The sequence below is a fragment of the Vanessa cardui genome, chromosome 12, assembly GCF_905220365.1.
Source record: "Vanessa cardui chromosome 12, ilVanCard2.1, whole genome shotgun sequence".
Lineage (NCBI taxonomy): Eukaryota > Metazoa > Arthropoda > Insecta > Lepidoptera > Nymphalidae > Vanessa > Vanessa cardui.
In genome coordinates this window covers 10650142-10666964 of record NC_061134.1, presented here as the reverse complement: position 1 = coordinate 10666964, position 16823 = coordinate 10650142, and the positions used below count along the sequence as shown (strand labels likewise).

Here is a 16823-nt window from a genome sequence, read left to right as displayed (position 1 = left end):
TGAATTGCATACAAGGATTAATTATTTACAGACGACCTAGAACACAGTTTTCCTCTAATTTAGGTCCCATTTTCGTCGAAGAACACTTCCGTTTGTATCTTATAATAGTAATTGTAACTAATACTGTTTTAGAAGTTTACGAATATATGTAATAACCGTTTATAATGTTGTTTAATTTTTAAATTATATACATTGATAATTCTATAACGAATTTAGTTGATACGATTGCAATTTAAATAATTATTGTGACAATCAATTCCATAAGGCGTAAAAATCGATAATGAATCGTATCGCTTGAATTCAAGTCAATAATTAATTTACAAATGTCATGGTAAACATTATTTCGGTCAAGAGTCAATAAGTACAGTACGAAACTTAGATGTAGCATCGGCAAATTCATTAAAACCGATTACTGCTGATTTACACAACCAATAGAAATAGCTCCTTATCGCGCCATTCGACGCTATCGTCGCTATAGATTCTCGCGTCAGTTCAACCCGAGAAAGCAAGTGTAAACCGACGTGTCAAATTGACGAATATATTAGGTCATATGATATTACAAGTTATTACGTTTGCGTAAAGAGCATATTCACATAAGAAATAAATATTGATAATTTGGGATAGCGTACTTAATTCGGATGTGATCGGTTTTACGAATTTTGCCGATGCGACATGTAAGTTGTGTCGTACTATACTTATAGTACTACTAACTCAGGGTTGCCACATTGTAGTCAACATAAATTCGTTATAGAATGTGTAACAAAAAAATATTTACATTAGTGTCTATTTTTTATGAATAAAGAATTTATATTTCACTTACGATTACAATAGGCTAGTGTCAGTTTGAAAACTTAAATAAAATGGCACAGATAACATAGAAAGTTAAAAATACAGATAAAAAATATACAAAATGTGAAGCGACTACAAATTAAATTCGTTACGAAGGCAAGAATTACCTAATTAATATATCTTAGCTATTTAAATTATATATAATTAAAAATAATTTAAAATTTAACGAAAATAAATAATTTTTAAAATTCTTTTTAAACATTGATATGTTTTCCGTTATAACTTATTCGAGTTTTTTTTTCTATATATAAAAAGCGTTTTTTTTTAAACAAACAACTAAACAAAAGCTTAACATTACGATTACAAAAAAATATGAGTTTATTTTTGAAAGATTTTATTTATGTCAAAAAGTAAGATATTGTCATTAATGACAGTATTTGATATTGTAACTCATTAAACAGCCAAATAAAAACTTACTTTTGAAAGGAGGTTTTTATCTGAAACGTATTCAGAATACAATCAAGACAATTGATTTTTAGAAGCTCTTATCAAGTGTTCAGTTCATAATGAATTAATATTTTTGTTTACAACAAAATTTATTTGTTTTCAATTACAAAAAAATATATGCAGCTTAGCATAAACGATACAATAAATTAAATATCTTAACTGATAAATTCGTGCTTTCGATTATTATATTCAATATTTATACACATATAATTTAACTAAATTTAGACAGAGATTTCATGACTAATATTTTTAGTACATTATGTATCAAAATTATTTTAAAATTACCGTCACAGATATACAAAACACGCTGTATAACTACGAAAACTACAAAATCGCGACATATGTTTACGTATATAAACTTGCTTTCAATTTTAACATATTCTAATAGTACTTAACGGCTGCAAGACGGGCTGACAGTAGAATATCGACCTTACCTTGATACAAATATGAGCTAGTTTAGCACAAACGTCCCCGATGGGAACGGTCGGTCATCAGTTGGACGCGCTGTCGGCGGCAGTGAGGCCAAGCGAATACGCGGCTTGGATGCTTTCACATACGAACTTGTATTGACTCTGTATATGATAAACGTTACAATTACTCCTCAGATGGCCCAGTGGTTCGAACGCGTGGGTCTTAACCGATGATTGCGAGTTCAAACCCAGGCAAGCATCACTTAATATTCATGGGCTTAATTTGTAACTATAATTTATCTCGTGCTCGGCGGTCAAGCGGAACATCGTGAGGAAACCTGCATGTGTCTAATTTCATAGAAATTTTGCCACATATGTATGCCACTAACCCGCATTGGAACAGCGTGGTGGAATATGTTCCAAACCTTCTTCTCAAATGGAGGGGAGGTCTTAGCTCGGCAGTGGGGGAAATAGACAAGCTGTCGTTGTTGTTGTTACAATTACTGTTCATTGAATTTTTATTATAAGAATAAATTAAATTTTATGCCAATTTCGTCACATGTGTATCAATCAACCTCTCTTGGGACAAAGTAGTGAAAAAAACCTCGAAACTATTTATTTAATGGAAGAGCCGTTTGCTCAGCATTGAATATAAGACGAGGCACTTTATCGAAGATCACAAGATTAACTAACTATAACATAATATTAAATATACTCACAGCGTTCTGTATGCACATAGGTCTCTGTGTCCTCATTGCTCTGACTAAGTCCAGTGGGTACAAGGGCTGTCGTCTGGCCAGCAGTTCCAAGGCAGTTTCTGCTAGTATGAGCGCGCCGGTTCTACCCACTCCCGCAGAACAATGCACTATCATGGGTGGGTCTAACACCCGTTCTTCTTCACCGTTTATTTCTTCCACTACTGTTGGTATAACTACAAAATTAGTATATATTATACATTACAATTTGTTTTAAAAATTATAACCATTGTTTATAATATATAATTAAAGTTAAGCAAATAAAACGTTAAGCATATAAGACTTAATAATTTACCTAGCTGAGTACACAACGACGTGCGCGTTTGAATTTAACAAAAAAGTTATTGTTATAAGCCTAAGTCACTTCTTATTAAATCAGCTACCTATCTGTTACTGAAAGTTTCGTCGAAATCGGTCCAATCTTTCCAGAAATTAACAGAAAGAAACATACTCGACAGACAATTTTTGAAAAAAAAAAATTATGTTGATATATGCATAAGAATACACGGGTATTCATACATATGCATTGAATAAAAAGCTGTTATTTTAAAATTACAAACAATCACGACGCTTTTATTATATGTATAGATAATACTAGTAGGTGAGGCAGTGTCTCTACGTGTTTATTTGCACGAGCTTGTATGCGCACGTGAGTGTGTGCGTGACTGTTTGCGAGCTGGCGTAAGTAGTATGCATGTGTGCGTGCGCGTGTGCGTGTGTATGCGCGTGTGCGTGTGTGTACACTTGTAGACGCAGATATGTGTGCGTGCCTCACCGTGCGTGCGGTTGCGCAGCTTGGTGAGGCAGTGTCTCTACATGTTTATTTGCACGAGCTTATATGAGCACGTGAGTGTGTGCGTGACTGTTTGCGAGCTGGCGTAAGTAGTATGCATGTGTGCGTGCGCGTGTGCGTGTGTATGCGCGTGTGCGTGTGTGTACACTTGTAGACGCAGATATGTGTGCGTGCCTCACCGTGCGTGCGGTTGCGCAGCTTGGTGAGGCAGTGTCTCTACATGTTTATTTGCACGAGCTTGTATGCGCACGTGAGCGTGTGCGTGACTGTTTGCGAGCTGGCGTAAGTAGTATGCATGTGTGCGTGCGCGTGCGCGTGTGCGTGTGTATGCGCGTGTGCGTGTGTGTACACGTGTAGACGCAGATATGTGTGCGTGCCCCACCGTGCGTGCGGTTGCGCAGCTGCGAGCAGAGCGTAGTGAAATCGATGAAGGCTGCGGCGTCGTCGGGCACGCCGTGGTCGGGCCACGACGTGTACTGCAGCTGGCACACCGCGCGACTCGCGCCGCACGAGCTCTACGGGAGACGGGACACATTATATACAATATCTTTAAATTGAAATATAACTAGTTATAACGGATTTGAATCGCGTATAGTACGACACAACTTAGATGTAGCATCGGCAAAATTCGTAAAACCGATCACATCCGAATTAAGTACTCTATCCCAAATTATAAATATTTATTTCTTATGTGAATATGATCTTTACGCAAACGTAATAACGTGTAGTATCATATGACCTAATATATTCGTCAATTTGACGAGTCGATTTACATGCACTTGCTTTCTCTGACGCGTGAATCTATAGCGACGAATAGCGTCGAATGGCGCGATAGGGAGCTATTTTTATTGGTTGTGTAAATTGGCAGTAATCGGTTTTATTTTCATTCCATTGCATTTTCCGATGCGACATCTAAGTTGTGTCGTACTCTATATTAATTATTTTTTGGCATCCCGACGTTTCGAGCACTTTACAGCGTTCGTGGTCACGGGCAGACTGACGTGACTCAAATCCGTTATAACTAGTTTTAATTCAATGTGTAATCGCGAAAATTTAAAACACTATCTTTAATTTTACACTTGTCTCGTTTGTCACGTAGCAAAACCTGATGCAGATCTTTATTTATTTATTTATTTATTTATTTAATAAGTACACTAACAATATACATATTAATTGATCTTGTTCTGCCGTCGTTCTAAAGTGAAATTTTGTTTCAGATATAGTACGACACAACTTAGATGTAGCATCGGCAAAATTCGTTAAACCGATCACATCCGAATTAAGTACGCTATCCCAAAATATCAATATTTATTATGTGAATATGATCTTTACACAAACGTAATAACGTTTAATATTATTTGACCTAATTTATTCGTCAATTTGACACGTCGATTTACATGCACACGCTTTCTCGGGTTGAACTGACGCGAGAATCTATAGCGACGAATAGCGTCAAATGGCGCGATAGGGAGCTATTTCTATTGGTTCTGTAAATTGGCAGTAATCGATTTTACGAATTTTGCCGATGCTACATCTAAATTTTGCCGATACTATACATACTTATGATAAATAATTCGATCAGGTTAAATGCGAGCACAGTCGAATAGGGGCATAAATTAGATAATATATTTTAACAGTATTTAACCTCTTATAAACATAATAACTTTTTTTCGCTCCAGTCCCATTAAACCATTTTTATAAAACGACACTTAAATAAACGTAATCGATGTTGTTGTTTTATACATCAAAATATTGTCATCAAAATTTTGATGTACAAAAAAACAACAATCAACAAAGTATTGTGACTAATATTTTGACGTCATTATAATTTTTTCTGTTTCTTATATATCAAAATACACGCAGAACTTACCTTTAGGGTCATATCTCTTCTTATATAATGACCATGATTCTGTTCACTATTAGTGAGGACGGTTAGACTATTTGTAGCTTTTAAGGGTGTTGAGCCAACCTTGGGCCAGTATTGGTGACATTTGGCACGACCTCTCTCGGCCAGCACTGTTAACATTACAACTAAACTGCTTTCGCTTTCCCAGACCATTTGCCAGAAATCACTCACTGTTGACGGTAGGGGTCCTGAAATATAATAAAAAAAATATTTATTCTGTTGGTTACACTACAGTAGTACTTCTCATAATCCAAACTTTATTTCTCTTGTGAAAAGAGAGGGTTTGACGATTATTACAACAACACAACAACAGCCTGTAAATTCCCACTGCTGGGCTAAAGGCCTCCTCACCCTTTAAGGAGAAGGTTTGAAACATATTCCACCACGCTGTTCCAATGCGGGTGTGATTGATTTGTTATTGTTGTGCGGGTTGATTTATCACAAACGTGCATGTGACAAATTTCATAGAAATTTCATAGAAATTTGTCACATGCAGGTTTCCTCACGATGTTTTCCCTCACCGCTGAGGACGAGATGAATTATAAAGACAAATTAAGCACATGAATCAGCGGTGCTTGCCTGGGTTTGAACCCGCAATCATCGGTTAAGGTGCACGCGTTCTAACCACTGGGTCGGCCATCTCTGCTCTATTCGACCGGAATACACAAGATAAACAACTATACCCGTTATTTAAGCATGTCACTATAAAACAGTCAATGGTCGTAATTTGAATTTGGAATCTTTATTTAGCATTCACGTATTGTGTTGCTTACCCTACAAGAACGATTTCATGACATCACAATATATTGAATTTTCATTACTGTTCCTACTTGGATCACATAGGACTGTCTATTATAATAAAAATACCAAAAGTGATATGGACCATCTGATGATAGGTGGTCATCATAACCCAAAAACACTAACATTGTGTGAAATATTCAACAATCCTTACATCGTCAATGAGACAATCTTGGTACTTGAGATGTTGTCAGTGCCTGTAGTTACACTAGCTCAACATCAACAGCCTGTAAATTCCCACTGCTGGGCTAAAGGCCTCCTCTCCCTTTGAGGAGAAGGTTTTGGAACATATTCCATCACGCTGTTCCAATGCAGGTTGGTGGAATACACGTGTGGCAGAATTTCTATGAAATTTGTCACATGCAGGTTTCCTCACGATGTTTTCCTTCACCGCTGAGCACGAGATGAATTATAAAGACAAATTAAGCACATGAATCAGCGGTGCTTGCCAGATCAACAAAACTAAGTGCTTCTGATGAATGGGTGGTACCACTACAGGTGGTCTTACATAAAGCCCTACTAGCTAGTAATGAGAGTTTTACCTTGAGTAGCGATATATGTGAGTACTAGATCAGAGTTTGGTATTTCCATGTTTATATATGATGCGTTTATATAGTCGCCATTTGGTCCATTCTTTAATATCACACGTGTTGAATCATCTACAAGTAAAATATGTCATTAGTTCATTTGGACGAGGACAAATTTTAAAAATAAATATTTTATTAAGGTAATTTGTTTGTAATAAATCAAATCCAAATACAGTTATAAATATAAATATAAATATGAGACAACATCACATACATAACTCTGATCCCAATGTGAGTAGCTAAAGCACTTGTGTTATGGAAATCAGAAGTAACGACGGTACCACAGACACCCAGACCCAAGACAACATAGAAAACTAATGGTAATCTACGTCGACTCGGCCAGGAATCGAACCCGGGACCTCAGAGTGGCGTACCCATGAAAACCGGTGTACACACCACTCGACCATGAAGGTCGTCAATAGTTATTCAGTAGTTAGTCACATACACCCTAAATCTATGTTAATATATAACATAAATGTGAAAGTATATCTGTCTCTCTATATGTCTGCCGGTCTTTCACTGCCAAACCATTGAGTCGATTTTGATGAAATTTGATATGAAGCAACCTTAAACTCCAAGGAAAGACATATGTTGTTTTTTTTTTGTATTGTATGACAACCAACCTCTATAACGCGAGCAAAGCCTCAAGCCACAACAAGTATATACGCTATTTTCTATATACAAAAAAGTGATAATTATATGAATAAAATTGTGTGTTTATTTATTTGTTACCGTTCAAAATCTTAAGTACAACCATAATAAAAAATTTCATACAACACATATTCTAATAAGAGCGAGCACTATGTATGAGGTTTAAAAATACTTACAAGGCGCTATGTCCCTGTATCTATTCTTATTGATGTTTTGGGGCAATTTGGACACAGATGCACTCTCTTCAGATATCCTCCTCAGCAAGGTCTCATACTGTTTCAAGGCCGCTCCACTGGCTAGACCATCGCCCAGCAGCAGCATGGACTGTTCCAGAGGGTCACCTTCGAACTGGCCAGAACCGAGCGGCACGAAACAGACGGCTGGCTCTTCCGGACCCGATTCTTCTGGTTCGTAAACAGCTGGAATTGAATTGTCGATATAGTTATAGCAGGACAAAAATTAAATGTAGCATCGATTACTGCCGATTTACACAACCAATAGAAATAGCTCCCTATCGCGACATTCGACGCTATTCGTCGCTATAGATTCACACGACAAAGAAAGCAAGTGATGTAAATCCACGTGTCAAATTGACGAATATGATATTTCAAGTTATTACGTTTGTGCAAAGATCATATTCGCATGAGAAATAAACATTGATAATTTGGGATGGCGTACTCAATTCGGATGTGATCGGTTTTACGAATTTTGCCGATGCGACATCTCGGTTGTGTCGTACTATACGTGATTGCGTCTCGATCTTACATAGTTTGATTAGTGCATTGGTTTATTTTTTGGATCACAGATCACACTGAAAAATAATACGTTAAATTGCAATCATATTTCACTGTTCACAATATTTCGACAGTTTACAATCTGTGTCGTCAGATTGTAATCTAACGAATTTTCTAATTTTACGGTGACATGTATATTAATCGCGTGCGCTGCTAATTAATATACCTAATAAAATTGCCTATGAGAAATAAAAATTGTTCAACATATATATCAACTAATGTATTGTGACGTAAATCTATAGTTTCTTAACTGGTGAGAATGTTATCTGATAGGGAAGTAGTGAACTGAAGTAAGTGTAACTTTATATAATGACATTTTATTTCCCTTATTAATAAATCTCAATAAATTGTTAGATATTAATATCTACATATGATCTTAAGAAACAAAGTCACTTCTGTATGTTTGTACACTTATATTTTAAACTATGTAAAGGTTTTTAATGTGGTCTCAAGAGGTAGGTTTATATACAAATAAAGGAAAGCTAAGAAAATTGTTTTTTCTTCAATCTAAAAGTATACATTTATGTATGTTGTAGCTAGTGTATAAATATAATTTTGAGATTTTTTTTTTTTAATGTGCTTGTCTTTTGTCTTACCATTCGGTTTCACTAATAAAGTAAGAACGCCCTTCGTGTTTCTTATCATTTGCACAACTTGGTCGTGAGTCATTTCGTCGACGTCTTTGCCGTTTATTGATATCACCTATAGAAAAATAATATACCATTATTTTCGTCGTATAATAGAGATGTCTAAATTGATAAGAGCGTTTCAATTTATTAAGTACGGCTATGGTTAGGTAGGCAGGAGAAAACCGACCAGAAAGTAAGAAAGTTGGTAAGATACCATTGTATATATAGTTCAGCATATAAATATATACAAGTGATTTCTTACGCTCTCTTAATAATTATAGGTGGGATTTAGGAGTACTATATCAACATTAAAGATTATATAAAACTTTCGAAATGACGTCATCGCGCGTTACCTGGTCGCCCTCCTGCAGGTAGGTGCGCGTGCGCGGCGCCACGCGCGACACTAGCACGGGCGCGCCGCCGCCGCCGCCGCGCACGTTGAAGCCGAAGCGCCCGTCCGCGCCCGCCGCCAGACGCACCGACACGCCCCCCGCGCCCCCCTCGCCCCCCGCGCCGCCCCCCTCGCCCCCCTCGTCGCGCTCGCCCGCCGACTCCGACTCCGACTCGTCCACGTACGTCAGCGGCACGCGCAGCGCACGCTCCAGGAAGCCGCCGTCGCTACGATTCGAACCGGAACGATTTTACTATGACCGGTATTAGCTAGTGTTTGATATTTGTATGATGTTAAAGGTGTTTACGTGCATCTCTGTTAGTGATATGATATATGTATTTGACGATATTAGCTTTCAAAGATAAGTTCGTTACAAAGTATCAACAACAACAATACTTGATATTTATTTCTTTTGATAACTATGTTATAATATATGCCAACCATGTAACTGTTTATAAAGACTATTTTCTACAGAACAAAAATTATATTTGTATTGACTTCACTAGTGAATGTTTTACATTAGGTGAATATAATGTAAGGTTTAATATAGTTCTACAAAACGACAATTCAAAAGCGTCTGTTAAAGCCTACAAAATATGGAATTTTTATCATTCATAATCATCATCAATCAAGATACACAAAAATATAGTTAAGTAATGGAAGTGGTGTGTGTATGTAGTGGTGTGTGTATGTAGTGGTGTGTGTATGTAGTGGTGTGTGTATGTAGTGGTGTGTGTATGTAGTGGTGTGTGTATGTAGTTGTGTGTGTATGTAGTGGTGTAGTGGAGGGTGCGGACTCACTCGTCGGGCGGCGCGGGCGCGGGCGGCGCGTCCCCCCAGGCGGCGCGCGGCGCGGGCTCGCGGTGCGCCGTGACGCGCGCGCCGCGCGCCGCGCCCGCGCCCGCCGCCGGCGACGCGCCCGCCGAGCGCTCGCGCGTGCGGGAGCTGCTGCGCCTGCCACGATGGAATGCGAATGGACGGATCATACCCGAAACTAACTCATATTTATTATTATTATTATTATTTAAAGATAGTTCTTTTTTATGGTATAGGTGGGCGGTCGAGCATATGGGCCACCTGATGGTAAGTGGTCCATCACCATCGCCCATAGACAGGGTTTGTTTTATACTATTGCAGATATAAATATCTCAACGAGCTGTCTTGTATGATTCTTCATGTTTCGTTCATTCGTTCTTTTTTTTATGGATATAAGTTGGCGGACAAACAAAAACCATGAAAATGTACTCATTAGAGCACGTTTTCCAGCTAACTTGTAAATATTTCCAATATTTATATTTGTATATCATTGATTTCTTTGCATAATATTGAAAAATTATCAATGAAATCTATATTCATCTTACCGAACAAAACTTCTATTGCTGGATCGAGATCGTCTCGCGTCTTCCAAGGCTTGCGTTTCAGTTCTTGCTACGGTGGGGGCGGTGACTCCAGCGAGTGCTCCCAGGGCCCCCAGCAGCGGCCGGCGCCGGGGGGCCCGTAGCCGGAAGAACCCGTGTCGCTCCACACTACAGCGCCAGAGCGCTTTCGCCGCACGACCCGATCGCATATTGAAGATTAATACAGTATCGTATGATTCGGACTGCAAAAGAAAAACAAATTAATAGATACAGTACAGTAAAAGCTGGTTATTTGTCCTTGGGCAACGCTCCCTGGCCATTGGGGGCCTTATCTAATATTAAACAATTTATAGATTTGGGCATAAAACCAAATAGCGGGCGTTCAAGAACTACGTAACACAATTGGGGGAGAGGAGGTGTCTCGTAAAACGTTACGATACGTTACAGTCTTTTGTTTTCGTTTACAACAACAGCCTGTAAATTCCCACTGCTGGGCCAAAGGCCTCCTCTCCCTTTGAGGAGGTTTGAACATATTCCACCACGCTGTTCCAATGCGGGTTGGTGGAATTCACATGTGGCAGAATTTCTATGAAATTTGTCACATGCAGGTTTCCTCACGATGTTTTCCTTCACCGCTGAGCACGAGATGAATTATAAAGCCAAATTAAGCACGTGAATCAGCGGTGCTTGCCTGGGTTTGAACCCGCAATCATCGGTTAAGATGCACGCATTCTAACCACTGGGCCATCTCGACTCTTTTTCGTTTAGTCAGTAAATTTTACAAAAAAAAATTTACGACATCTCAACTCCCAAACAGGCAACCTTTTTGATTTACGTTTCAAGAGGAATCCCTCGATTGCATTAATCTGATCGTCATTTTTAATTTATTAAAAAATTAACAACAAGTTTGAAAGTGACACCGATAGCCGAAATCTACAAAAATTGCGTCACATAATAGTTGAGCGCTCTCTAAGTCAACTGAGGAAAGAGTTTCCCCCAGTTCTATTAGGGAGGAATGCATTACGATGTCTCAGATTATTTTAGTAGTTGCTCCACTACAGTAAAGTCTGTGAGAGGAGGGTGGGGCTAACTGATCTGGGGTTGTGAGGAAAATATGCGTCAAATCCCACAAGTGGACACATCTGTGTTATTTTGTTAAACAGAAGCCACCCTTGAATGATTACTTACATGATGATGATGACTTAGAAAATGAATGAACAATCTACTCACTGGTTCTCGTTTCAATTGAATGAAGAACTGCTTCTTTTTGAACGATATCTTCACAATTTTACTCCAAGAAAATGTATTGACTCTAATGTTGTTCTGGAATACGACTATACCGATTGATGTTACGCCAATCAATATGTCCTTTCCGTTATAATCCTGCAAAGGAAATACATGGACATTACAATATTGCTTACGATAACAACAACAGCGTGTAAAATTCCCACTGCTGGGCTAAGTTCTCCTCTCCCATTTGAGGAGAATATTTACAACAAATTTCACCGCGTTGTTCATTGGGGGTTGGTGGAAAACACATATGGCAGAATTTAAATGAAATTAGACACAAGCAGGTTTCCTCACGATGTTCTGTCTACTGGGCCATCTTGGCTCAATTATTGCTTATGAAAAAAAAAAAATTCGTGTATATACTATCCGATTTCAATAACATAATATCACCATAGATGGACACGTATTGCCCAGATATATTGTTAATTTAAAGTTTTTAATGATATCGATAGAGTAACACTTTTCTTTGTCGCTGGAAAAACGCTTTACGCGCCTCCCCCACGTGATTTAATGTGGGGGGGGGGGTGTTACTCCCCGGTTTCCTGGGCGCACTCGGCGTCCACCGGGTTTACCCACTAAAAAACCAGCGGTTCTCTCTCCGTCTTTCGGCGGACGCCACGGGATCGTTTACGCATGCTACCGTGACGAAATAGTGTAACACTAATTTCACTGAATAAATAACCTATCGATTTTATATGTTTAACTGTGAGTTGAATTAGCATTCACAATGTTCGATCGCATTTGGTGTTATGTAAATATTAGTTTTATTTAACAGACAAGTGACAAGTAATTTCAATTTTTAATACCAATAATCTTAAATTGACAATATTGAGTTTTTTGATATCTTGATTGGTTTTAGAAATAATTGTATGGTCTTATATATACCTATAAGGTACATAGATTTACATTTTTACCCCGTTTTTTGCTCATAGCTAATATTTAAATTTGGGTTGATAACGGCATTATGGATGTACTGACAGACTGATAACAATGCTTACATAAAAAAAAAAGTTAAAGTTTAATTACCTTCGCGGGGTGTGATTCGACTCCGTAACAATCCAATCTCTTGGCATGTTCTAGAAAATTCGCCTCTGCATCTGCGGGTGCCTGACCTTTGTGTAACTTGTGGAGTTCTCTTATACGTCTCTCGTCTTCCTGGGTTTGTTTTGGTAGAAGGCATAACTCGGATAGATAGTTTGACGAATGTTCTGTTGCATTATAATCTCCTAATTCAGCTGTAAATATAAATACATAAAATCATAATAGTATAAAACAATGTCACTGACCACACTCTGTCCATGTATGCTTAGATCTTTAAAATTACGCAACAGATTTTGATACGGTTTTTTAAATAGATACAGTGATTTGAGAGGATGGTTTTTGTATATAATACATGTACAATATAGTAAAAGAAACCAAAAAGTCTGTAGTATATTTAGTATCAGCTTTGCACCCGTACGCAGCTGGGATGGGTCGTTAGTATTAATAATCATAATTATATATTACTTTAAAAGGTACAAAACATTTTCTTCTAATGTAACTGAAATAATAGCATATGATTAAAGTAATAATAATTTGAACCCAACCCATTTTGGTCCACGATGACAAATCTTAAGGAAAATTAATAAGGTCAAATAATATTCAAATGTCACTATTTAAGTACTTTGTGCTCTAATCATTATGATATATCAAATAATAATAAAAATGGCACATATGTATTGTATGTACAGTATACACCCTTCATTATCACATCACAGCTTAAAGTAAAAGAGCCGGGTGTCAACGCTCTTGGTACAACGGCATGCGGGCTTAGAAAGCCTTGCATCAAAAGTTGAGACACTATTCAGAACATGACCACAGAACAGGATAAGTGTCATCAACAATATCTTTTGACTAATCCAAGGTCAGTGTTATCAAGTCTAATACCACACAAGGATTTACTTTAATATATTAGCAGTATACGATTATATTAGATATTTACATTTCAAATACAGTATTTAGTGAGGGAAGGATAAACTTAAGGAAAACTTAGTGCAGAAATTTTATCAAATAAACTACAGAATTACCAATAATTGTCTAATATATTAAAAGGAATTTTAACAACATCAATGCATAATTCATCAATGCCAAGTGACTTTGTACATATTAACAGCTGTTTTTGGGATTTAAGGGTTTTATAAAAATAATTCCTATTAAAAATAGCCTAGATAACTCTCAGCGAATATTTGTGTTAATCATGTTGAAATATTTACAAGATTAATTTTATAGATTAATTAATATATTTACTTGCTATTTTAAATTCACACAAAAGTAGTCTTATTCATATTCAAAAAATTAAAAGTTTAAAGTTTTTAAAAATAAAGTACAAAAAAGGATTTCTATTTTACTTAAAAAACTAAATGATATCAAATGAATTTATTTGAAATAGGAGCATTACATTTATTTACTGTTAAATTAAAAGCTTAAGTTCGCAAAAAAAATACCATGACATAATGAACTGATAAAAGCTATATAATTTTATAATAGTAACAATTTTTTTTAAATAGGTTTGATATCTCGACAATATTACATATAAAATAATGAAAATAAAATAAATATCTAATTTAACAGTACCTTGCACAGTAAATGACGCTAATAATAAGGCAGTATTCTTTGGAGCTGACATTCTACCGTCAAGCAACAATTTCCTCAGCTGCAAGCACAGTAGATATCTTGTGAACTCTTCGGCTAAACGACAAGGCTCTGGTGGATAAAAACGGACTGCCAACCAGAATTGAGCACTAGCACCGACTTGTTTCTTCACTGATTTACCACCATCTAACCACCGCTATAAAAGTATTTAAAAATATTGCTTAAAATACGAACAAAATTGTAAAACTTTATTTATTTAAATTTACATATGTACACTATCTTCTTTGAGAACCAGGATACGAATGAAACATTTTTTAAAACTTTGAAATGATTAAACAGATAAAATGAGTGTGAGTCATCACCAATGATACAATTAAACACCTAACACATAATGAAACAGGTCTGTTGTATGGTTTCAATTCATAAGACACAATGACTCATACAAGTTTACTTTTTGTAGTAACAATATTGATAGTAGTAAATATGTACTGACAGTGATAAGCATGCTTTCAATGTTTCTTACCGTTATCTCTGTGTTTGTTGCATTGGGAATTGATCCATTTTCAGTGAATTGTAAACCAAAGTAGTCCTTCTCAACAAGTTCTAATTGTTGAAATACATGTTCCAGTAATACAGACCCCTTTGCCTTTTTCTTTAGAAAAAAAAAATTGTTATTGACATTTTTGAATTGTTTTGACAACAAATGTTTATATGAAATAAAAATCTTTTATTTCTTTTATGATAGTATTTAAACGACGATTTTGTCGATAGATGAATTTAGGAGTGAAACATACCTCAATCTGAAACGATTGTTCGGTGTCGTCCAAGAACACCACAGTAACATTAAAGATGTTGAGTTTGCGTTCGCGCGCAAGTTCTGAAGCGCGTACATTGTAAGTACCGCTGGAGCTGCTGAAGGCACGACGCGATACACTCTCAATCATTTCACAAGAATTATTTACAGTCGGCTTTCTACCAGATAACAAGACTCAGCGCTGTATCGTGCACTGAACGACTCAATTACGCATTCCCGTAACCTGTAACCTTGTGAATCATGACCCTTGCTATTAGCAATTCATATTTAGTAAGTATCCCTGATCTTTTTCAATGTTGACGTAACACGAACAACAAATATTGTATATATGTGAACGCTTTACATTATTTTCATGTATTTATTATTGTCGTTTCTAAACGAGATTTCAAACATTTTTGTGGATAGTTTTATGACTAATATTCATTAATACTATAAGAATTGATTTGTGTTATTTTCTTATAGTTATAAACAAGTGATTAATAGGCTGGTTTTATAAAATACGATTATCACTTCGCAGTCTTTCCACTTTACGGTAATCTTTGCTTCGCCATATTGAAGTTGTGACATTGACATTTACTGATATTAACGCGACGTTTCGTTATTGCAAATGAATCATTAAACATATATTTTTATCGTAAAATTACATTCTGTATGTTTCGTAACCACATTTAAAAATAGTAATAAGCAGAGAGATAATTAGTATTATCTAATTTATTGTCTAGATAACATCAAATAACCTTACACGTTGCAATGTTTAAGATTATTTATTCACCTACTAACAATGTGTTGCTTTCTGTAACCCGTGGAATCTATTACTTGTTTTTTAAATATAATATAGGTATACCGTCGGAAATGGGCCACCTAATGGTAAGTAGTCTCCTCTGCCCATAGACGTTCGTACTGTATGAAATTTAATTACTCCTAAATACGCCACCTATACGCCACCAACATTGCGAGCTAAGATTACCTTACATTTTGAACCTGTAGTTTCGCTGCTCCAATATTTGATGAGAAGGTGGTATGTACCCAGAAGAGCTTATATCTTACAAGTTCTTCTGGTCAGATACTACTAAGGGCCCTTCTCTCAAACGAAGCCATGTCATATTTTTTATTCAACAAAATAATTTTATTAATTTCTCTCATTTAACATAATAGAATTAAAACCATTGATAAATAAACATACTTTTTTGGTGCATTCAAAATTGTAACATTGTTTTTTAATGCAACATATTACGCCCGAATTTTTCAAGGGGAATGTTCCGAGGAATTGTTCGGATTAATCCCGGCTGCTGAATTTCACCTTCGGACATCTCGCCAAAATTCTAAGTTTCACCCGCACCACCTTCATGTCCGAAAATCCACAACAGCGCTATTTCTTAGACATTTTCTGCCTCGCACAACTACTTTGTGGAATCAGCTTTCGCCGGCGGTTTTTCCGAACCGATAAGACACGAAAACCTTCAAGAAAAGAGCGTACTCCTTTCTTAAAGGCCGGCAACGCACCTGCAAGCCCCCTGGCGTTGCAGATGTCCATGGGCAGTGGTTGTCGCTTTCCATCTAGTGAACCTCCTGCTCGTTTGCCACCTGTCATTAAAAAAAAAACGCATATCTGTGCAATAGGCTAAACTCGTGCTTATATTATTTTATAGAAATACTGGTAAATCGCTATTAAATTCTTTATAAAAGTTTTTCTTAGTGAAGATCGATCGATTTTGTTATG

General features: G+C 36.7%; 1 protein-coding gene across 1 annotated transcript; it reads right to left on the bottom strand.

The window, feature by feature from the left end:
- Positions 1-1337: 1337 nt before the first annotated feature.
- On the bottom strand, positions 1338-15655 carry LOC124534342 (tyrosine-protein phosphatase non-receptor type 4). Its single transcript, XM_047110117.1, has 15 exons — positions 15084-15655; positions 14813-14941; positions 14272-14485; positions 12685-12893; positions 11599-11751; positions 10372-10610; positions 9812-9964; positions 8973-9237; positions 8587-8692; positions 7373-7615; positions 6501-6617; positions 5125-5348; positions 3637-3769; positions 2426-2637; positions 1338-1868 (listed from the first exon to the last, which is right to left on the bottom strand). Exons 1-15 carry the CDS (start codon positions 15231-15233, stop codon positions 1788-1790), a joined length of 2628 nt encoding a protein of 875 aa, XP_046966073.1. The 5' UTR covers positions 15234-15655; the 3' UTR covers positions 1338-1787.
- Positions 15656-16823: the final 1168 nt, after the last annotated feature.

What these genes read in the sequence shown, in the direction of transcription:
- LOC124534342 (XM_047110117.1), bottom strand. Translation starts at nt 15,233, where the DNA reads ATGATTGAGAGTGTATCGCGTCGTGCCTTCAGCAGCTCCAGCGGTACT. An exon ending in TTCAATTGAAACGAGAACCA is followed by an intron (nt 10,611 to 11,598) that starts GTGAGTAGATTG and finishes TTTCTTTTGCAG; the next exon opens with TCCGAATCATACGATACTGT. An exon ending in TTTATTAGTGAAACCGAATG is followed by an intron (nt 7,616 to 8,586) that starts GTAAGACAAAAG and finishes ATTCAATTCCAG; the next exon opens with CTGTTTACGAACCAGAAGAA.